We start from the raw sequence: 25,082 nt of genomic DNA on the forward strand, positions 1-25,082 counted from the left end.
GACAGAATTGCAGGGGTGCCAATACTTTTGGCCACCACTGTATATTTCTATCTCTGTGTTATATTGGAAAGTCGTACCATATATTGTATTTACACATAAGATATTCCACTAGATGACACCTAAAATAAAACTAAACTTGCAAACTAAACAACCTGCCTTACACATTCCCTGTACGTCATACAATTCAGCATATTAGCATTTCTATGGAAATTCTATGGAGAATACATCCAGAAATGTCTGTCCAAAGTAAGAAAGTCTAAGCAGATCTTTCTCTCTCCATCGGGTCTTGCCTAACCATCCAAACATTTAAGAAAAAGTTGAAACTTAACACACATTGCATGATGTGTACTAAAACTTAAAATCTACATCAACTCATCGTCCAAATATGGTTAGAAGCAACATGGCCATGGACAATGTTTTCCTAAATGGACTGGAATGAAGTCACAGTCCAAATACGGATATGATGTAAAAACCTCTTTTTGTGTTCAACATCATTCATATTGATTTGAATATCACACCAACAAATCTCAATTAAAATTGCTTGGTAAATGGAACAAAAACTGAATAATAATAGTTTACACTACAGCTGTCGAAGAAGATGGCCAAACTTCTACACCCAGGAGAGAATGTGTCTTCTCCATCTGCAGGTTGGTTCCCTGCCTGTCTGGAGTACAGTCATGGCCAAAAGTTTTGAGAATGACACCAAAATTATATTTTCACATGATCTGCTGGCCTCTGGTTTTTATTAGTGTTTGTCTGATGTTTATATCACATACAGAAATATAATTGCAATCATATTATGAGTACCAATAGGTTATGTTGACAGAATGAGTTAATGCAGCAAGTCATTATTTGCAGTGTTGCCCCTTCTTCTTCAAGACCTCTGTAATTCTCCCTGGCATGCTCTCAATCAACTTTTGGACCAAATCCTGACTGATAGCAGTCCATTCTTGCATAATCAATGCTTGCATTTTGCCAGAATTTGTTGGTTTTTGTTTGTCCACCCGTCTCTTGATGATTGACCACAAGTTCTCAATGGGATTAAGATCTGGGGAGTTTCCAGGCCATGGACCCAAAATCTCTATGTTTTGTTCCATGAGCCATTTAGTTATCACCTTTGCTTTATGGCAAGGTGCTCCATCATGCTGGAAAAGGCATTGTTGGGCGCCAAACTGCTCTTGGACGGTTGGGAGAAGTTGCTCTTGGAGGACATTCTGGTACCATTCTTTATTCATGGCTGTGTTTTTAGGCAAGACTGTGAGTGAGCCGATTCCCTTGGCTGAGAAGCAACCCCACACATGAATGGTTTCAGGATGCTTTACAGTTGGCATGAGACAAGACTGGTGGTAGCACTCACCTCTTCTTCTCCGAATAAGCTGTTTTCCAGTTGTCCCAAACAATCGAAAAGGGGATTCATCAGAGAAAATGACTTTGCCCCAGTCCTCACCAGTCCACTCCCTGTACCTTTTGCAGAATATCAGTCAGTCCCTGATGTTTTTTCTGGAGAGAAGTGGCTTCTTTGCTGCCCTCCTTGAAACCAGACCTTGCTCAAGGAGTCTCCGCCTCACAGTGCGTGCAGAAGCACTCACACCAGCCTGCTGCCATTCCTGAGCAAGCTCGGCACTGCTGGTAGTCCGATCCCGCAGCTGAAACAGTTTTAAGATACGGTCCTGGCGCTTGCTGGTCTTTCTTGGGCGCCCTGGAGCCTTTTTGACAACAATGGAAGCTCTCTCCTTGAAGTTCTTGATGATGCGATAGATTGTTGACTGAGGTGCAATCTTTGTAGCTGCGATACTCTTCCCTGTTAGGCCATTTTTGTGCAGTGCAATGATGGCTGCACGTGTTTCTTTAGAGATAACCATGGTTAACTGAAGAGAAACAATGATACCAAGAACCAGCCTCCTTTTAAAGTGTCCAGTGATGTCATTCTTACTTAATCATGACTGATTGATCGCCAGCCCTGTCCTCATCAACACCCACACCTGTGTTAATGGATCAATCACTAAAACGATGTTAGCTGCTCCTTTTAAGGCAGGACTGCAATGATGTTGAAATGTGTTTTGGGGGTTAAAGTTCATTTTCTGGGCAAATATTGACTTTGCAAGTACAGTAATTGCTGTTAAGCTGATCACTCTTTGACATTCAGGAGTATATGCAAATTGCCATTACAAAAAATGAAGCAGTAAACTTTGGAAAAATTACTATTTGTCTCATTCTCAATACTTTTGGCCATGACTGTGGGTTTCCCAGCCTTTGAACCCGGTAAATCTTGATGACCGCTTGCTAGTTGGTTTGGCGTTGTATAAATGTCCATCAGTATTCCTTTTTTGCTAGGTATGAAAACCGAGAAAATGTATAACAGTCTGTACATTTTCAGTTATCATTAGTGGACCCTGTGCATCGTTCAGTTTTTATAGTAAGGTTTATCAGAGAGTAGCTACTGCCGGGTAGGTGGAGATGCCATGCCTTTGAGATTTTGGCATTTCCAAAATTGCTTCATTTTTTATTTTAAATGGATTGGAGCAATATAATTTTTTTTTTGTAAAGGTAAACCTATATTTTTTTAAGGTCTGTCAACTAAGCCAACCATAGTGACCACTATCTTCTTTTGATGGGGGCTTTAATGCATTTTAGTGCATTTTAAAAGCACTTTAAAGGTAATGTCCTCTTTCAAACAATGTTTATCCCCGGCTTCCGTTTGTTACAAAATGAAGAAATTGCGCTATACTCGCTCTCCCCGGGTCCACTGACGAATCTCCACTGCTGTATCTCCACTGCTGTTTGTGGTGTATGGTATTGGCTGCAGCGCTGACGTCACATCGACAACTCAGCAGCAAATTAGTGCAATCTGCGCCTCTGAATAGGGGGCGTTCCATCTACACTTCTGAGCTCACTGATTGGCTGCTGTGCTTTTGACCTGACGTCAGCACCACAGCCAATTCCAGACACCAGTAGCAGTGGCGCAGAATCGACAGTGGACCTGTAGAAGGTGAGTACAGCGCAGTTTGTTGTTCTTTAACAAATTGCAGTCACGGCAGAACATTGTCTGAAAGTAGACAACCCCATTAATGATAATTATGGAAATCCATGCATTAATTAATTTTGTTTTCATTGTTATATTTTTCTCTGTTATTTGTAATGTCTTCTGTTGCAGTACATGTATTAAAGTTAAGAAAAATTAGATAATGTGAATAAATTCTGCTTGTTGCAGTATGAGGAGTGAAACTTGTTAAAAGCCTATGGCTTAGTTATGCTAAAAATTAAAGTAATGTAAAACAGCATTTGAAGTTGATTGATAAATTCTTAGTATTGTCAGATTACTTGTATTCCCTTTGCAACGATTCACTTAGATATTCAATTGGTTTGTTTTCAAAAAAGTGGCACGTAAATATAATAATGTTGCTAGTAAAGTGCCTGTTTATTCCATTGATTTCATGGCTGCTCGTTGCAATTTGGAATAAATGGATTAATGGAGGGCACCTAAATATGCTGCTGTGAATTATATAACTCTGTTTAAGACATTCTCATCTGCAGTTGTGACATAATTTACTAAAGCCGCACTAGTTTAATGAAGTCAGTAATAAAGAAGAATCTTTTAATGGTCTTCTGCTATGCTAGACTGCTTCCTACTTTCCTCATGGGAATTTACGAAAGATATCACTAATTCGAAAATAGGTTATGTCCCCTAAAAGTGAAAACCTCACTAGTTAATCCATATCAAGAACTCATCATTTGAAACTGAAAAAGGCTGCCCAACCCTGACCTGCCTATATTAAAGGTCTTAAAGAGGACCTGTCACCAGGTCAGAAGGGACCAGTTCCTGCTCTTATCTTATACCTGCCGCTCCTCTGAGTGTTTTTTTCTTTTTTAATATCCATCATACAGTTACAGAGATATTTGCCTTCTTATGTAGTGCTAAGTTTTATGGTATTTATCAAAAAAGTTTGAGTCACAGGGTAATAATGCAGAGACACTCCCTAGAGAATCCTATGAGCCATGCCCCCTTGTAAAGACCATAGAAATTAGCACTAAATAAATGGAATAAAATATTAGCAAAAACTGATCACTTTGATCTGGTGACAGATCCTCTTTAAAAGGAGTCGTCCACTACAAGTCAGCATCTCAACCCCTTCATTATTTTCATTTTTTCCTCTCCTCCTTCCTAGAGCCATAGCTTTTTTTATTTTTCTGTCCACATAACGGTATCAGGGCTTGATTTTTTGCAGGACAAGTTGTACTTTTTAATGACACCATTCATTTTATAATGTGATGGACTGGAAAGTGGGGAAAAATTCCAAGTGCATTGAAATAGCAAAACAAAAGTGCAATTGCACAATAGTTTTTTGGTTCTTTTTATTTACCATGTTCATTATATGGTAAAACTGACAATGATTCTCCAGGTGAGTATAATTACGCTGATACCAAACAAGCATAGTTTTTTTTTAATTTAAGTGGCAAAAAAAATGTGGAAATTTGTAAAAGAAAAAAAAAAAAATGTTTTGCTTGTGCCATCAGTTTCCGAGACCAGTAGCGTTTTCAGGATATGCATGAGTATGAGGGCTTATTTTTTGCGCACTGAGCATATATTTTTAGTGATACTATTGTGGGGTAGATGCAATGTTTTGATCGCATTTTATTGCAGTCTTGCGGCACTCAAAAAAACGTAAGTCTTGCGTTTCTATACTCTTTTCTCGTTACGCCGTTTACCAATCGGTTTAATTTATTTTATATTTTGATAGATTGGACTTTTACAAAAGCAGCAATACCAAATATGTGTATTTTTTATTTTTATTGTTTTATTTTTAATGGGGTGATCTGAACTTTTGTATTTTTTTAATTATTTTCATATTTTTAAAAACATATATTTTTTGCTTTTTACTGTATTAGTCTCTTTAGGGGACTTGAAGCTTCGATCATCCGATCACTTGTACTATACATAGCAGGACTTCAACTCTGCTATGTATAGTGAAAATCACGATCTCCTATGAACACCAGCTACAGGCCAGGGTTCACAGGAAAATTGTCATGACAAACACGGAGGCCTTCAGCAGACCCCTGGCTTTCATGGTAACACATTGGCGCTCTGTGAGCACGCTCATCAGCCGGGAAAGATGTGAGCTCGTCAGGGACGACATATGACGTAAATGTACATCATGTGTCATGAAGGGGCTAATAATGGCCACAAAATGCAGCGTAAATAAAAAAAAAAATGTACACTTACCCACTGATGGGGATCTGGCAGATTTTATGTTATTCTCTCATTCCAAATGATGTAACATTTAAAATTTCTCATTGGTGTAGCTGTTTTTATGTCATCACATAATGTATTGATTAGCTGTCAGTAAAGGAGTTGTCCACTACTAGGACAACCCCTTCTTCATCTAAATGTTTGGCGCCGATAAAAAAAAAAACTTATACTACCCTCCCATGCCGGCGTCATTTTAGCTGTGTCGGCGAGTTCCCGGGGCTCTCGTTCGTATAAGCTTTTTTAATTTTGCGGGGGTACGAGAAGGGGTTGTCCAAGTAGTGGACAACTTTTTTAAGTTTGCATTTGGGGAAGGTTTGATTTTAGAGTTTTGTTTTTTAGTTCACTATGCCAATCTTTTTATATTAGAAAAAGAGACAAGGGCACATAGGGTTATAGCATTTGGTAACAGTAGGTAGGAGGTAGGTAGGAGGTGAGAGTGGTGCTCACCTGATTGGGTTGTGTATGTCACAGCGTCAATAAATGCCCATAGAAGATAAAGCTGCTGCAGTCACGTCTGCAGAGAGAAGTGGTCCTTCTGCATACAGGTTGAGGATAAGTAGAAGTTGACGTATACCTGACGGCACTGCTATGTAGAATTAGTGATTCCAAGCTTGTAGTTGTACTTCAAGTAGTTTTTTTAGTGTAATTTGAGAAAGAGACCAGTACGAACTCGAAACGCGTGATAAAACTACTTGAAGCACAACTATGTGGAACCACTTATTCTTCATAGCCACGCAGTCAGGTATACGTCAACCTATCTACTCTTCCTCACATTTTTTTATGTTGACATTTTGGGAGTCGTAGCTTTATTTTTTTGGTGATGGAGCTGTGGAAGAGCTTGTTTTTGCAGAATCAGTTTTCATTGGTGCCATTTTATTATTTTTTTTTTTATTTTGATAAGGCAAGGTGACAAAATCAGCAGTCCTGGCATTGTTTTTTTATTTTTGTTTATGCAGTTAACCCTACCAGTTACTTTAAAATGATTATGTTTAGGTAATTATGGATAAAGGAATAGAGATTATTTATACGTTTTTCACATAGCAAAGCATTTTCTTGAGTTCTGTATTGCCATGTATTATGCCTGTCAGTGCAAAGCTGGCAGAACCTATGAGGTTCGCTGACAAATTTATCTGTCAAAAGGTAGAAGAGAGAAGAAGAGGATCTGCCATCCTGGACCTAGTTCTTACCAACAGGCAGTAAATGGTTGAGGAAGTAAAGGTGTCTGGGAATTTAGGAGGCAGCGATCATGCTATCCTCGAATTTGGATTACAAGTGGAGGAAGACCTGTGAGGACTCAGACTTTAAGGTTGGACTTAATGGAGTCAGAAATAGGGTAGGAAATGTCCAATGACTGGATGCTCTAAAGGACAGAAATGGCCAAGAAGGATGGGAGATTATGCTAACTGAAATTCTCACTGCACAATCAGTAACAATCCCGAAAAGAAGGAAGAAATGGACACCGACCTTAAGCACTTGCTAAAAAGGAAAAAAGAAATGTACATCAAATGGAAAGAGAGGGGCATATCTATAGAAGAATATAATGCTGTCTGCAGGGAATGCAGGGCATGCGTTAGAAGAGCTAAGGCCAGTAATGAAGAGAGGCTTGCAAGAGAAACCAAAAGCAATAAAAAGGTATTTTGGGGGTATGTCAAAAGCAAAAAAAAAGTCAAAAGAAGCCATAGGATTTTCACAGGCTAAAAAGGGTGAAGTGGTCAAAAACGATGTTGAGAAGGCTGAACTTTTTAAATTCCTATTTTGCATCTGTGTTCTCTAAGAAAGCAAATGTAACATCAACTGATCTTCACTGTGCTATCGAAGGAATAAAATAATCCATACTATCTATAAACAGAGAGATGGAGAGGGAACACTTATCTAATTTAAATTAATTTAAATTAATTTAAATCTCCTGGTCCAGATGAATTAAATCTTAGAGTACTGAGGAAGATAGCAGAGGAAATTGCAGAACCACTAGCCAGAATCTTTGAAAATTCCTGGAGAACAGGAGAAGTCCCAGAAGATTGGAGAAGGGCAAATGTTGTCCCTATCTTCAAAAAAGGAAAGAAGATGGAGCCAGGAAATTATAGGCCAGTGAGCCTCACTTCGATACCAGGAAAGAGCTTTGAACAAATTATTAAACAGCATGTATGTAAGTACTTGGATAACAATACAGTAATTAACCAGAGCCACCATGGGTTTGTAGCAAACAAGTCATGCCAGACTAATCTATTTTCCTTCTATGATGGAATCACTGAGTAGGTGGCTCGGAGAAATTCTGTAGATATAGTATATCTTGACTTCAACAAAGCTTTTGAAAAAGTATGACTAAGTGAAAAAATAACCAAGTATGGGATTGACAAGGCTACAGTCAGGTGGATTCATAACTGGCTCAGTGATCATACTCAAAGAGTGGTAATAAATGGTTGCACATTCAATTGGAAGAGTGTTTCAAGTGGGGTACCACAAGGCTTTGTCCTGGCCTCAGTGTAGTTCATCATTTTTATAAATGATCTAGGTAAGGGAACTGAAGCCAAACTAATCCAAATTTTCAGACGATGCAAAGCTAGGAGGGATAGCTAACACTAGAGAAGACAGAGAAGGATTTAGAAGGATCTAAAGAAGCTTGAACAATGGGCAGCGACTAAGTCGACACAGTGGACCATTCCCTCTTACTACAAACTCTCTCATCTCTCGGCATCACAGACTTAGCCCTATCCTGGATCTCCTCATACCTAACAGACAGGACATTCAGTGTCTCCCACTCATGCACCACCTCCTCATCTCGCCCCTATCTGTCGGTGTCCCCCAAGGTTCAGTCCTAGGACCTCTGCTCTTCTCCATCTACACCTTAGGCCTGGGACAGCTCATAGTCTCATGGCTTTCATTATCACCTCTATGCTGATGACACACAGATCTACCTCTCTGGACCCGATATCTCATCCCTACTAACCAAAATCCCACAATGTCTGTCCGCTATTTTATCCTTCTTCTCTGCTAGATTTCTAAAACTTAACATGGACAAAACAGAATTCATCATCTTTCCGCCATCCCATTCACCCCCCCCCCTCAACTGACCTATCTATCAATGTCAATGGCTGTCCACTCTCCCCAGTCCCTCAAGCTCGCTGCCTTGGAGTAACCCTGGACTCTGATCTCTCCTTCAAGCCACATATCCAAGCCCTTTCCACTTCCTGCCGACTCCAACTCAAAAATATCTCCCGGATCCGTACATTCCTCAACCATGAATCTGCAGAAACACTAGTGCACGCCCTCATCATCTCCCGCCTCGACTACTGCAACCTCCTGCTCTGTGGCCTCCCTTCTACCACTCTTGCACCCCTCCAATCTATCCTAAACTCTGCTGCCCGACTAATCCACCTGTCCCCCCACTATTCCCCGGCCTCTCCTCTCTGTCAATCTCTTCACTGGCTCCCAATTCCTCAGAGAATCCAGTTCAAAACCCTAACCATGGCATACAAAGCCATTCACAACCTATCTCCTCCATATATCTCTGACCTAGTCTCCCGTTACATACCCGCACGCAACCTCCGATCCTCACAAGATCTCCTTCTCTACTCCCCTCTTATCTCCTCCTCCCACAATCGCGTACAAGATTTCTCCCGTGCTTCCCCCCTACTCTGGAACTCTCTACCCCAACACATCAGACTCTAGTCGACCGTGGAAACCTTCAAAAGGAGCCTGAAGACCCACCTCTTCCAACAAGCCTACAACCTGCAGTAACCACTGCTGCATGACCAGCTCTATCCTCACCCATCCCTTGTAGATTGTGAGTCCTCGCTCCTCCTGTACCAGTCGCTGTCACATTGTGTTCAAGATTATTGTACTTGTATTTGCTATGTATACCCCTTTTCACATGTAAAGCGCCATGGAATAAATGGCGCTATAATAATAAATAATAATAATAATATAATGGTGTTTAACAGGGAGAAATGCAAAATTCTACATCTGGGCAAGAAAAACAATCTAATCTACAGAATTGGGAGGAATAGAATTAAGCAACAGCACAGCGAAAAAGACTTGGGTATACTAATAGACAACAGATTGCACATGAGTGAACAGTGTGATGCAGCAGCAAAAAAAGGCAAACACAGTTCTGGGATGTATTAAGAGAAGCATAGAGTCTAGATCACATAAAGTAATTATCCCCCTCTACTCCTCCTTGGTCAAACCTCATCTGCAATACTGTGTCCAGTTCTGGGCTCCATATTTTAAAAAACACATCGAAAAATTGGAACAAGTTCAGAGAAGAGCTATGAGGATGGTGAGTGGACTGCAAACTATGTCCTACGAAGAATGGTAAAAGGATTTGGGAATGTTTAACTTGCAAAAAAGAATACTAAGAGGAGACTTAATAGCTGTCTACAAATATCTGAAGGGATGTCACAGTATAGAGAGATCAACCTTCTCATTTGCACATGGAAACATGAGAAGCAATTAAATTAAACTGAAAGGGAGAAAATACAGATTAGATATTAGAAAAAAACTTTTTGACAGTGAGGGTGGAACAGGCTGCCACGAGAGGTGGTGAGTTCTCCTTTCAATAGAAGTCTTCAAACAGAAGCTGGACAGACATCTGTCTGAGATGGTTTAGTGAATCCTGCATTCAGCAGAGGGTTGAACACGATGACCCTGGAGGTTCCTTTCAACTCTAAACATTCTATGATATCATTATATCGACCAGTGCTACAAACTTTTCTTTATGCATAGTTTTCAGATATCACGATGTTTATACAGTGGTATTCATGGTGTCATCCATTCAAGTACTGTGTGATACAATATTTGCATGAGGCCTCCTGTTTACTAAAACTATCATGAGCAGTCTATAAGTTTTGTGATCATTAGTTGTATTTTCTGCATATTTGGAGTGAATAGGCTTAGCAGACAGTTAGAAAGGTATATAAACCATTGTAGAGCAGAACAAACCTGTATTTTCTCCTCATTGTTCAGCTGATGCGGATTACAACAAGATGTCACTGTGGAATTTTTCATTTTTTGAGTTGGAGCTTGGGTAAACAATGTACCAGATGAGCGAGTCTCATAAAGATGATGGAGGAGTGCTGACCTAGAATGTGGTTTCACCCAGTGATGAAAGCAGTCTTCCATGACCCCTTCTCCCACAGTGCCATATATACTAGTAAAGTGCAAGTGTATGATCATCAAGTCACATATAACCTTTGACAATTACACCTCCTCCTTTACAAAGCAGTTGTTTTGCAAGGAATTAGTCTCATGATTCCCTATAGTATCTGGAGACACCTTGCTTATTTTAAGCATTTCTAAAGCTTTATTTAGCATGGCTATCCAGTTATTTATATAGTTTTATTACATAGATGCGTTATATATACAGAACATCTACATTTTACAGTATTTTTACAGTCGTTTTGACAGCTGCTTCTATTGAAATAAGTGGAAGTCCATATAGGTGTTCATATAGCTACAACCCAAGGTGCATGTGGCTTTTTGTGAACTCAGTGTGCCTTTTACTTATCTACTAATCCTAGTAGACTCAGGGAGGTGACTATGCACTAAGATATAGAGTACCGGTCAAAAGTTTGTTCATAACTGTTCATGCATTGGTTTTCCTTGTTCCTATAGGAATGTGAACAGTGTAGATTCAGACTGAGTGACGCAAAACCACGAAAGAACACATGACAACAAGGAGTAAAGATGTGTGATGCAAACCAGCATGTGTGTTAAACCTTAAATTCCTGAAAGGAACTTCCATTTTACTCTGACAGTTTTACACACCCTTGGCTTTCTCTTAAGCAGCCCTATAAGGGAGTCACCTGGAATGGCTTTCCAGCAGTCTTGAAGGCGTTGGCTGCTTTGACTTCACTCTGCGGTCCAACTCGTCCAAAGCCATTTAAATTGGGTTGAGATCGGGTGATTATTGATTCCATGTCATCTGACGCAGAACTCAATCCCTCACCTGGAGCTGTTTGTGATCATTGTCCTTTTGCAACAAAAGTGATGGTGATGTGTCTTGGATTTGGAATAAACTCTGGTGAACTTATCCTCTGCAGCAGGGGTAATTCTTGGTCTTATTTTCCTGAGGCGATCCTCATGAGTGCATGTTTCATCATATCAATTAAAGGTATTTATACCTGCCTCTGCAAAACACACCTAATGGTTGCAAACACTTTTTGAAGGCTGGGTATTCCACAAATGAACTCTTGACAAAAGCATACCTGTTCATTGAAAGCCATTCTAGATTTTAACCTGAGGAAGATGCTCAAGAAAATGCCAAGGGTGTGTAAAGCTTTCATCAGAGTAAAATGGGAGTACTTTAAGAAATATAAGGTTTAACACACATTCTGGTTTGTTTCACATGCGTCACTTCGTGGCATTGCTGCCTTAGTCTAAATCTACAATGTGCACATTCCAATAAGAACAAGGAAAACCATTGTATGATCAGCTGTGTCTGAACTCTGAACTTTTGACCGATACTGTATGTGAATCTAGAAAATGGCAGTAAAGTAGTTTAAACTTCACATATTCAATTATTGCATATACCGTATTTTTCGGACTATAAAACTCACCTGACCATAAGATACACCTAGGTTTTAGTAGAGGAGGAAAATAGAAAAAAAAATTGAAGCAAAAAATGTGGTCATGGTGCTCTGTTATGGGGAAGAAGGTCTGCTTCTGACACCGTTATAGGGGTAATGTCCCCCAATTCTGTACTAATATCCCCCATACTGGTATATATATGCCCCCATCCTGGTATATATGGCCTTGCTTCCTATTATACGTGGCCCACATCCCCATCCTGGTATACATGGTCCCCCATACTGGTATGCATCGGGATAGAGCACAATCTTCTGTCATAGTTGTACACTAGCAGCTTTTCCAAGTTTGTACAAAAAATGTAGACTGAAATCGTGAGCTTTAATCTTGCTTTCATCATCCTCTTCCCCTCAAAAATATGTAACTCCTTACTATAGAGAGAACCCTATCAACATAGGTGGAGGTCCTGTCCACAAAATTCAATAAATATATATATATTGTGAGGTAGCGCTATTGATCATGTTGAGGGGCACTCACTTCACGGGGTCAATTAAAGCACACATGCAACGTTTTCCGGTAATCTGAAGTCCAGCAGTTTATTACACATCATAAACTGCTTATAACATAGTCCACCTCAGTGGCTCGCAGGAATGTTACACATGTAATGTCCTAGAGCCTTTTCAGTGGCAGCTATGCCCGCTTGGCTTCATATACAGTCTTCAGCAAAGTAACAACATCAATGTCCAGAACGGGCACCATTTTTACCTTTTGCCGGATCTAGCTGCTTCCATCAGCTCTGTTCTGCCAAAGCTGTGGTTTAAGGCTCACCAGGTGTGGCCTCTAGGCCTCGTGCCTTTCAGGGCTAATGGTGTCCCAGACACAGGAATCAGGTCTCTTGCCTCCTGTGTTTCAAAAACACCCGGTATATATATATCCCTCTGTGCGCACAGAACCTGTGATGATGTCACAGTCATGTGATCAGTCACCTGAAGGGGAGGTACGTGGTCAGCCAGAACACACCCCCTCAGACATTTTGGCAAAATGCAGCAAGCCGCTGCATTACAATATATGTGTATATATATATTTATATATATAATATATATATTTATATATATAATATATATATATATATATTTATATACGTATATATATATATTATTGTATTCTTGTTTTTTAAAGCTGGTCATTAATATTTCAAAACAGTGTTGATAATGTACGTACGTACAGTACGTAAATACATACAAAGGATTCTTCAGAATTTGGGTCTGGTCTTGTAAATTAGGAGCACTTGGCATTTATAACACTTGGTTTTCTTGCAAGGATTAGTTTACATTAGAAAGCTATTGTTGTTTTCTCTGCTCCTTGATCGCCTAAGCGCCTATGAAAGCCTTCCTGTCAATCCGATTCTTCAATACTAATATTGTATCTGTATGTAGTCTAGAGGAAGCAGGAGGGGACTGCCGGAGAATGGTAGGCATTATTGGCAGACTTTGTTTAGAACTAACCCAGATTAATAAGCATGACTTACACATTATGTCTGGCTTAATAATTATGCTGTGGACCTCGTTAGTGGAATATATTTTATGTGGATGCATAATTTACTTTTCCCAATCTGTGCCATCATTCTTCTTGTAACCAATGCATTTTTATCCCGGAATATGTCCTTTGTAGGTAGCACTACATGCATGTGGAGTGGCAACAGATATGGTGATAGAGCACTGCATCATTGCTAGAGCTGCATTTGTCATCTGCCCGTGCTGCTATGGCTTTATCCAGAATACTGTCAAGACCTCATTTCCACGAAGGTAAAATAAATTGATCTAGTTTACTGTACATTAATTCAATTATTTCATGTATATATATATGTCAATACAAACATTTTAAAAAAGAATGATCATATGCTGCTGGTGTCCAGTATATATAATCAGTTTTTGATCTCTCGACATTTTAGAACTGTTATCAATTTTCTTTTTATTATTCATTATTATTATTATTTATTTTTAGAGCACCATTGATTCCATGGTTCTGTACATGAGAAGGGGTTACATACGAAATACAAATATAAATTACAGTGAACAAGCTAACAATGACAGACTGGTACTGAAAGGAGAGGGCCCTGCCCTTGCTGGCTTACATTCTACCAGACAATGGGGAAGGAGGCAGTAGGTTAGGGGGTTGCAGCTTCTTCCAGTGGTGATGAGGTGGGTCATTGCAAGCTGTCTTGAAGAGATGGGTTTTTTTCAAGTTCCGTCTTAAAGTCCTGAGTGTGGCGGATAATTAATCGGATGTGTTGCGGCACAGAATTCCAGGGGATGCAGGTTTCCTCGGGAGAAGTCTTGGAGACGATTGGGTGAGGAACGTATGACTGTGGAGGATAGAAGGAGGTCTTGGGAGGACCAGAGGTTGCATGTTGGAAGATATTGGGAGATTAGTTCAGAGTTATACGGAGGGGACAGATTATGGACGGCTTTGCAGGTTAGAGTTAGTAGTTTTAACTGGAATTGGGAGCCAATGAAAGGATTTGCAGAGGGAAGAAACAGAGCAGTAGCATGGAGAGAGATGGATTAGTTGGGCAGCATAGTTGAGGACGGATTGTAGAGGTTCAAGAGGCCACAGAGGAGGATATTGCAGTAGTCAAGGCGGGAGATGATTAGGGCATTCACAAGCATTTTAGAAGACTCATGGTTGAGGAAAGGATGGATTCTGGAAATATTTTTGAGTTGGAGGTGGCAAGAGCTTTCATGTGTAGTTTGATGGACGGCAGAGTCGAGGGTCACTCCAAGGCAACGGATTTCCGGTACTGCAGAAAGCGTGGTGTCATTAATTGTGATGGATAGATCAGATAGGGGAGTTAGTTGAGATAGAGGAAAGATGATGAGTTCAGTTTTGTCCACATTGAGTTTTAGGAAGCGAGAGGAGAAGGAGGATATGGCTAATAGACCCTCTGGGATTCTGGACAACAGAGAGGTGACGTCTAGACCAGAGATGCACAGTAGATCTGAGTGTCATCAACATAATGAATCCATGGGACTTTGAGTTGTCCCAGGCCAAAGGTATAGATTCAAAAGGGTGTGGATCTGGGGATCCCAGGACAGAACCTTGAGGGAAATCAACAGAGGGAGGACGGGATGAGAAGGTAGTGTGGATTTAGAAAGGTATAAGGAGATGACACCCATCGGACCGGACTTTTTTGTGCTATGCAGAAGGGATTCGGGACATACTGTACATACGGCATACTAGAATGCTCTAAAAGAGGCCTTAAAGGTAGTGGCCGTACTTTATATTGGGAAAACCTGGTAACAGGTTGCGTTGTAAAGTCATTTTCATACTGGTTGCAATGACTCATTACAGAATTACCACCTCCATTAGTATGTAGGAATCTTTATCCTATCATATTGCAATAGATGTAATTACTGATCCAGCAAACATCAATTCTTCTTATGTTTAATTGCAGTTGCCGCTTCCAGAGTGTACTGTCTTACAAGGTATTTTCCTTTTTATCTCATTATACACTTTATATAGTGTGGTAAAGCAACGTGCTCGGCTCTCACAGAGGCAGACATAGGAAACACGTCTCAGGTTAACTTCCTGGAGGTTTATTTTAATATGGCATAAGCCTCAGCAGTGTTCCACAAAATAAATACGTCCTCTCGGAATAGCGAAAAAGATAAAGTATCGTATAGTCCATAGATGAGCAGGGTTTCGCCCGCTCCAGGGGAAAATGAAGTCCCAACAAACACAAGTACTTCGGTGGAGCTCTCTGGCTTCATCACACACACAGCCTGGAGACTACCTTCTCCAGACCACACATCACAGAAAAAAAAGAGTGACTGAGCATTTAATCTTGCTCAGACACACCCTGAGGTGGAGATATGGTGAATGACTTCACTCCCGTTTCTATGTCATTCACAAAAAAACACTCCCTTTGAACATGGTGGTTTAACCCCCAACACTTAACATGCTGGAGGAAATTGTAGGTTTAGTTCACTGAGGCTAACAACCTCAGTGAAACATATCTCCCCTCACATACTTCACCAGTGACTCTGTCACAATAGTTACTATTGAATGTCTAGTACAGTTAAGTTCTTTTTATATAGATTTGCAAAGGGTCTTATGAATGGAGTTTTATACTGTAGTGTGATGCTGCCCAGGGACAGCAATGGAGACAGCGTTCAACTTGTTTCCAATAACTCCCCATGTCAGTTGTGAGGTTTGTGGATTGGTTTGAGGAGAGTATTTAATTCTCTCCATGGAAAACCTATGGAGAATAAAGAGATCCCCATTTTTTATCCATGTTTAGGTCTGCATTTGTGGCTGGGTGTATAGTTTACACATTAGCTAAAGAGGCTTGGGAGAAATAAGTAGGTCTCGAAGAGAAAAGAACAAAAAGATCCTTCTAGCATATTTTTTACCATCAGGTAAGAATTTCCAAAAATACCAAAATCAATACAGGCCTAATTACAGAGAAATATAATATTTTTTTCCGTCCTCAGATGTATATTTCAATGATTAAGGCCAGAGATCTGATTTAGTTAATTGAATGATCTAGTTAATAATGTATCAGGATTGCAGCTTAATAAACAGAAGTCCTCCCTGGACATATCATTAATGGAACAATATAGTCTCAAAGCAGACTTCTTGTTAATCCCTTTAAGTAGTGTGGGAGGTTTCATTTTCCTGTAGGGTCACCGACCTCCTGGCTAATTAATTCTCAGACGAGGAACTCTTTAGTCAGCTTAAGCTATTTTGTTGTTGTCTTAGTAAGTCAGCTAGGTCGGTATTCTCACAGTGCTCTCATATGATATGTGTCTGAAACGTATAATTTGCCAAGTATTTACAGCCTGAATCTAGGCGACACTGCAGCTGTAGTACAGAAACTAGATGAACTCCAAAAATACAGCGGAGGACTTCTAAACCTACAATGGTGGGAGAAGAAGCTTCATGGCTACTTTTGGGTGCCCAACCTCGGTGTTTTGTTTTGTGGGGAATAAACTCACAGTAGAGTCCTAGCCAAAATACAGAGCTGCCAGCATTGCATGTGGTGCAACATATGAATATGTTTAATATGTTTAATGCAGAAATCCACTCCTGATATATATTCAAGCGATTATAAAGTTTACAAATCATATCATTAAATGGGATCTTGTGTATGTTCAAGTTGTAAAGAGTAACTAAACCTTTGATGCTAGCTTTTATATTTTTTTTGTTATATTAAATGCAAGTAGATCGGCGGGTGACCTGGCCCTGAGACCCTCCACCAATCGCTGAAAAGACCCCGGTTTGTTGTGCTAGTTGTGAAGCTCATACCGAGCACAGCAAAGCACTAATACAGTAAAAAACGTAGATTAGGAATTCATTGTGTGTGTGCTCCCCAATCCCTCCCCACTCCTGAGCTTCTCATTTCATGGGGCGGTTGAACGATCCAGACCCCCACCAATCTGCTTGCAATTAAGAGGACAAAAAAAATATTATCAGAGGTTTAGTTACTCTTTAGAGGGGTATGCCCATCTCCAAGATCCTATCCCAATATGTGGTAGGTGTAATAATAAGAATAATATTAGCAAATACCTCCAATTAGAAATGTAGTATAGTTCTTTAGATTTGCTGTGTCGCTTGCCTCATGTAGAACATTGCAGTAGCTTAGGTATCCATGGTTATGACCACTCATATAATGACAGATAGGTCTTAGTGGTCGTAACCATGAATACCTAAGCTACTGAAATGCCCTGCACATGGGGTAAGCGACATAGTGAATCTGAAGAACTATACTACATTTCTAATTGGAGGTGTTTGCTAATGTTATTATTACCACACCTACTACATATTGGGATAGGATCTTGTAGATGGGAATACCCCTTTAAGCTTTATTTACAGAATCTTTTTTTTTTATTAAGTGATCACATTGTCGTATTTCAGCAGACTTTCCATAGATCACTAGTTTTAGCAAATCTAAGAAATCTTGTAATATATCTTATAGAAATATCCTTCTTTCTCGACTCATGTGCCTAAACTCATTGAATTTTAAAAACTGGTAAAATCTACGTTGCTCAAAACAAGATCGACTGCCAGCGCAGTGTGGGATCAGATTACATCTGCTTATTGAAGTCTATGGAGAGGGGAAGGTTTGGAGGGAGGAGCAAAGTGAGAAAGGTGGATCAGATTACATCTGCTTATTGAAGTCTATGGAGAGGGGAAGGTTTAGAGGGAGGAGCCAAGTGAGAAATAGGTGGATCAGATTACATCTACTTATTGAAGTCTATGGAGAGGGGAAGGTTTGGAGGGAGGAGCCAAGTGAGAAATAGGTGGATCAGATTACATCTGCTTATTGAAGTCTATGGAGAGGGGAAGGTTTGGAGGGAGGAGCCAAGTGAGAAATAGGTGGATCAGATTACATCTACTTATTGAAGTCTATGGAGAGGGGAAGGTTTGGAGGGAGGAGCCAAGTGAGAAATAGGTGGATCAGATTACATCTGCTTATTGAAGTCTATGGAGAGGGGAAGGTTTGGAGGGAGGAGCCAAGTGGGAAATAGGTGGATCAGATTACATCTGCTTATTGAAGTCTATGAAGAGGGGAAGGTTTGGAGGGAGGAGCCAAGTGAGAAAGGTGGATCAGATTACATCTACTTATTGAAGTCTATGGAGAGGGGAAGGTTTGGAGGGAGGAGCAAAGTGAGAAAGGTGGATCAGATTACATCTGCTTATTAAGTCTATGGAGAGGGGAAGGTTTGGAGGGAAGAGCAAAGTGAGCAAGAGGTGGATCAGATTACATCTGCTTATTAAGTCTATGGAGAGGGGAAGGTTTGGAGGGAAGAGCAAAGTGAGAAAGGTGGATCAGATTACATCTGCTTATTGAAGTCTATGGAGAGGGGAAGGTTTGGAGGGAGGAGCAAAGTGAGAAGGTGGATCAGATTACATCTGCTTATTGAAGTCTATAGAGAGAGGAGGAGTTGGAGGGGGGAGCAAAGTGAGAGAGAGTAATAGAGGCATTAACACATGGTGCTGTGTGTTTTTTAGTTTTCACCATTCATTCACAGCTACACTGCTCAGTACTGCTATATACTGTAATGTCCCCCATGCTGCTGACTTTGAACATGTGCTGCAAAATGACAGAAGAGCGGAAATGCCTCATGTCTGTGTGTGCTGTGTATAGCAGACATCACGGCAATTATTTTCCGCTTAGTAACTCAGAGCCAGCTAAAAATTAGAGTTGGAAAAATGGTACAAAATACAGAATAGAAGTGATATAATGGCAAGAAATATTGTAACTGTACACACATGACAGCATATTCTGGGAAGACACTTGAAACAGCTTATACTAGTAAGTCTTTCACAGATTGCTTTTGCTGGCAGCCACCTATTGACCAATCTGATGAAAAATTGACAGTATCACTATTTCTATATCTGCCCCTTAAAAAAATCATGAAAGTTAGGCTATGTGCCCACGTTGCGGAACTGAATTCCGCAGCATATACGCTTGTAATACGCAACATGGGCACACAGCCTTACACATTATTTTATTTTTATTCCACACAGTCTAAAAAAAATCTGTTAATAAAGAGCTTCTGCGGTAGTTGAGGGTTTTCCCTTTCTATAGTTTATGAAGAATGAATTTTCCATATTCAGTATGAATGTACTGGTTTCTATTCCTTTTAGATGTCAAAGAACTTGTTAGGGGTTTTTAATATTTTTACAGTAGGAGGTGGCATTATCTGATTAAAGTTAATCTGTCATAAGAATGAATCCTCCTAAGCCGCCTATATGGGCATGTAGGTCATAGGAAGTTGAATAAAATGATAACTTGATGTCTGTGATCTTATTCCTGAAAAATCCACATTTTTCTTAATATGTAGATGAGCTCTTAAGATCTATGGGAAGGACATAGATCTCCTCCAGAGCTTATTTTAAATTAAAGTGGATGTTAACAGTGTGGGACATGTAATGACTGACAGTCTGCTTTCCTGATCTACATGTCTCACACTAGAAAAGAGAGTCCCTGCTGAGCAGATTAAAGGATGGCCACACATGTTCATATGTAATAGAAAACAATTCTTAATTGAAAAATATCACATCATATAAATACACATACGAAACACTTCATGGAAACAAAGTGCGGAGACCAAAAAAAGTGAATAAAAGACCATGATCACAAAAACTATAAAATGTTGTGACACAACAGCCACAAATGGTAAGCCTATATATCGTGGATAACTATGGGGAAGGACAGAAATTTCTGTATTCAATCACCAATATTTGTGTCTACTAATATCAATAGTTTAACCAAATGATTGAATATAACAAGATGTCAAAATATTACATCCCCATAATAAATTGAAGTCCACCAATGGCATCCAGGGTACCCAAAATACTATATATTACCGCTCCCAAAACACATAATCCATATATGGGTAGTATAGATAGTATATATCATATTGTTTGGGAAAGATGTACCTGGACAATCGCTGAGCCACCAAACGAGCCGCTGTTAGCGTCACCCCGACGCACGTTTCGGTGAAAGACCTTCTTCAAGGGGTGATCATACACACTGGCCACCCACTATTTATACCCATATATTCAAACACCAAGCGCACACGCGCCATGCGAAGTGCATAGTGGAGCACGCTGCCATTCCCCTGACTTCCTGTGAACGCCTCCCAGCAACCATGGAGACGCGTCACCTGACCACATCACATGATCCGGAGGTCCTGCCTCCTTCGTCAAGGACACTGCTAACGCTGTCCATCCAGCCGTGGCATGACGCGGACGCCCCGCCACAACCGAAGCGCACAGTGGCGTCGGCATCCACAGGATGCCAAGGGCCGATGAGCGCGTCGGGGAGGCGGAGAGACCGCGTACCGGCTGGACCGCAGCGGTACGTGTCTATGATAGACATACAGCGCTGTACGAGACCTGCAAGGTCCACAGGTATACATGTGCAGAGAAAATGGCAATACCATATATCCATGGCCATATATGTGGAGTACACAAAGTGTACCTACCACTACCATCATAGACTGATGGCATGCCATCCCTCATTACCCCAATTGTGACACAGATACATGGAGGGGGGGGGGGCGAAGGTTTGGGGGGGAAATGGAGGAGAAAGGAGAAGAAGGAAGAAAAAGAGAGAAGGAGGACCGGGCTCCACAACCATGTTGTCCTTAAAGTGTATATATGATATATCTATTTAAATGTCCCAAGATGCACCATAATATAGGAAATAATATTCCATACATGTCCTTATTAATAACACCTATTGGTGATAATCATGTACAGCCATATTCATATAAATGTGCATACATCGTTGCATATAAACAGATAAAGTCATATTACATATTTTCCATTGACATTATCCCCATATACAACTCCATTCCTTCTTCATATCTTACTCCTCCAGGACTCCGTCCCACAGTCCTTCAACCCATCCAGATCAAGGATCGGTGTACAGCATAACTTGATAACAGTCAATCAATTCGGACTAACCAATCAGGATAGGCAGGCCAAATCAAGGGTATCAATCTAGTGGAAGGTAAATATATATGAAGTTAAAAACTAAAAAGCAAACAATAAAAGCATTACATATTGGTCATATAAGATGTACCTAGGCATCACATGCAGATTTGAGACTACAAAAATGGGACAAAACTAATATTCTCATTCAACCCCTTAGGTTGCAAGGTTTTAAGCGCCCAGATCCACTTGGAGTCTAACTGGGCTAATCTCTGTGTAACACGGCCACCACGGATGCCCACCACTATATTATCAATCCCCTTTATTCTCAATCCCGTGGAGTCACACTCATGATATATCTTGAAATGGCGTGGGATGGTTTTGAGCGTGGATGCATCACTATGGCCATGTGCCGCCTCAATTCCCAATACATGTTCTCTCACCCGTGTTTTTAATTGACGTGTGGTCATGCCCACATAAATGAGCCCACACGGACAGGATGCATGATATATCACGTACCGTGTTTGGCAGGTGATATGGTTTTTAATAGCAAAACTTGTACCGTCTGAATCACAAAAATCCATACAATGGTCTATGTTGGGACAGGCGACACAATGGCCACAGGGACCGCAACCACGCCGTCCACCACCCACACCACGCAAGAAAGTGTGTCTAGGTTCACCCATATAATGACTGCGCACTAGATGATCTCTAAGGTTTTTTGCACGTCTAAAGGTTATTGATGGTCTATCCGAAATATATCTGGTCAATATCGCTGCGGTCCAGCCAGTACGCGGTCTCTCCGCCTCCCTGACGCGCTCATCGGCCCTTGGCATCCTATGGATGCCGACGCCGCTGTGCGCTTCGGTTGTGGCGGGGCGTCCGCGTCATGCCACGGCTGGATGGACAGCATTAGCAGTGTCCTTGACGACGGAGGCGGGACCTCCGGATCATGTGATGTGGTCAGGTGACGCGTCTCCATGGTTACTGGGAGGCGTTCACAGGAAGTCAGGGGAATGGCAGCGTGCTCCACTATGCACTTCCGCATGTCAGCATGGCGCGTGTGCGCTTGGTGTTTGAATATAGGGGTATAAATAGTGGGTGGCCAGTGTGTATGATCACCCCTTGAAGAAGGTCTTTTACCGAAACGTGCGTCGGGGTGACTCTAACAGCGGCTCGTTTGGTGGCCCAGCGATTGTCCAGGTACATCTTTCCCAAACAATTTGATATATTCTATCTATACTACCCATATATGGATTAAGTGTTTTGGGAGCGGTAATACATAGTATTTTGGGTATCCTGGATGCTATTGGTGGACTTCAATTTATTATGGGGATGTAATATTTTGACATCTTGTTATATTCAATCATTTGGTTACACTATTGATATTAGTAGACACAAATATTGGTGATTGAATACAGAAATTTCTGTCCTTCCCCATAGTTATCCACGATATACAGGCTTACCATTTGTGGCTGTTGTGTCACAACATTTTATAGTTTTTGTGATCATGGTCTTTTATTCACTTTTTTTGGTCTCCGCACTTTGTTTCCATGAAGTGTTTCGTATGTGTATTTATATGATGTGATATTTTTCAATTAAGAATTGTTTTCTATTACATATGAACACGTGCGGCCTTCCTTTTCTCTGCTCAGCAGGGACTCTCTTTTCTAATATTTATATGATGGTCTGTTCTGAGGTGAAATCATATATACAATAACATGGGTCCACTTGGACCTGATCTATTTCAACCTTGTTTATTGTGGTGGTTTTTCAGTCTTTCATTTTATGTCTCACACTAGTAACTTCCTTTTCATTTAAAATAAACTCTGGAGATCTATGTCCCAACCATAGATCTTAACAGCTTATTTACATATTAAGAAAAACGTGGATTTCTCTGGAATAAGACATCGGTTCTCCGATATAAAGGTATCATTTTATTCAGCTTTCTATGACCTTCATTCCAATATAGATGACTTAGGAGGGTTGATCCTACTGACAGATTCCCTTTTATTTCTCATAAACTCATTATCTCTATTAACTTAATATAGCTGTGCCCCAGACAGGTAGGTATATATGATGCTCCCTCTTCGACCGCTTACAATCTGGCTTCCGACTGCATCAATCCACTGAAACTGCTCTGACTAAAGTCACCAAAGACCTACTAACTGCCAAATCCAAACGACACTACTCCGTCGTCCTACTCCTGGACCTGTCATCTGCCTTCGACACAGTGGACCATTCCCTCTTACTACAGACTCTCTCATATCTTGGCATCATGGACTTGGCCCTATCTTGAATCTCTTCATACCTAACAGACCAGACATTCAGCGTCTCTCACTCACACATCACCTCTTCATCTCGTCCAATATCTGTCGGTGTCCCCCAAAGTTCAGTTCTAGGACCCCTGCTCTTCTCCATCTACACCTTTGGCCTGGGACAGCTCATAGAGTCTCACGGCTTTCAGTATCACCTCTATGCTGATGACACACAGATCTACCTCTCTGGACCCGACATCAACTCCTTACTAACCAGAATCCCACAATGTCTGTCTGCTATTTCATCCTCCTTCTCTGCTAGATTTCTAAAACTTAACATGGATAAAACTGAATTCATCATCTTTCCCCCACCTCACTCTACCCCCCACCTGACCTAACCATCAAAGTTAATGGCTGCCCACTCTCCCCAGTCCCACAAGCTCGCTGCCTTGAGGTAACACTTGACTCTGATCTCTCCTTCAAACCTTATATCCAAACCCTCTCCACTTCTTGCCGACTCCAACTCAAAAATATCTCCCGGATCTGCTCATTCTTCAGCAAAGACTCTGCAAAAACACTAGTGCATGCCCTCATCATCTCCCGCCTCGACTACTTCAACCTCCTGCTCTGTGGCCTTTCTTCTAACATTCTCTCGCCCCTCCAATCTATCCCAAACTCTGCTGGCTGCCTGACTAATCCACCTGTCCCCCCTGCTATTCGCTGGCCACCCCCTTCTGTCATTCCCTTCCCTGGCTCCCCATTGCCCAGAGACTCAAGTTCAAGACCATAACGTTGGCATACAAAGCCATCCAACCTGTCTCCTCCATACGTCTGTGATCTAGTCTCCCGGTACTTACCTGCGCTCAACCTCCGATCCTCACAAGTTCTCCTTCTCTACTCCCCTCTTATCTCCTCTTCCCACAATCACATACAAGATTTCTCCCGTGCATCCCCCCTACTCTGGAACTCTCTACCCCAACATATCAGACTCTCGCCTACCGTGGAAACCTTCCAAAGGAACCTGAAGACCTGCCTCTTCCAACAAGCCTACAACCTGCAATAACCACCACACCGCTGCACGACCAGCTCTACCCTCACCTGATGTATCCTCACCCTTGTAGATTGTGAGCCCTCGTGGGCAGGCTCCTCTCTCCTGCTGTACGGTACCAGTCGCTGACTTGTATTGTTCAAGATTAGTGTAATTGTTTTTTCTTTGTGTACCCCCTTTTCACATGTAAAGCTCCATGAAATAAATGGCGCTATAATAATAATAATAATAATAAATAATAATAATGAATATACAAAATATTTTAATAGTTGAAGTTTGGGCATTAGACATTTCATTTGATCCAGGCAATGCTCACCACCGTTGGCTTTAAAGACCACAACAACAATATGCAAATATTTGATTCCAGTATGTCAGTAGTAAATATCCAAGTTTTAACTGCAGCCAATTTTTTTTCTTTTAAATTTCCGGTCTGTGAAATAAAAGTCGTTTTATTTGAAAAGTAGTCATATTCCTGTTTTATTTTTTGTTTGCTCTGCCCCTGCTGCCATTTCTAAGAATGTGAGCGGGATATGTGTTTGCACAAGCTGCAGCAAGG

The 25,082-nt window shown here is 40.9% G+C and overlaps 1 protein-coding gene across 3 annotated transcripts in view; it reads left to right on the plus strand.

The window, feature by feature from the left end:
• The window catches only part of GSTCD (glutathione S-transferase C-terminal domain containing), a 184,273-nt gene that overhangs the window by 155,170 nt on the left and 4,021 nt on the right, over positions 1-25,082 (plus strand). For 2 of the 3 annotated variants that reach the window (XM_073639509.1, XM_073639518.1), the window contains exons 9-10: positions 13,445-13,578; positions 15,228-15,258. In XM_073639509.1, the coding sequence (XP_073495610.1) occupies positions 13,445-13,578; positions 15,228-15,258 (165 nt within the window). Of the gene's footprint in view, positions 1-13,444; positions 13,579-15,227; positions 15,259-25,082 lie in introns of those variants that run through there. The other variant, XR_012247392.1, reaches the window with a different exon arrangement.

The sequence above is a fragment of the Phyllobates terribilis genome, unplaced genomic scaffold (assembly GCF_046119375.1).
Source record: "Phyllobates terribilis strain yellow unplaced genomic scaffold, ASM4611937v1 Scaffold_1__5_contigs__length_1240528914, whole genome shotgun sequence".
NCBI lineage: Eukaryota > Metazoa > Chordata > Amphibia > Anura > Dendrobatidae > Phyllobates > Phyllobates terribilis.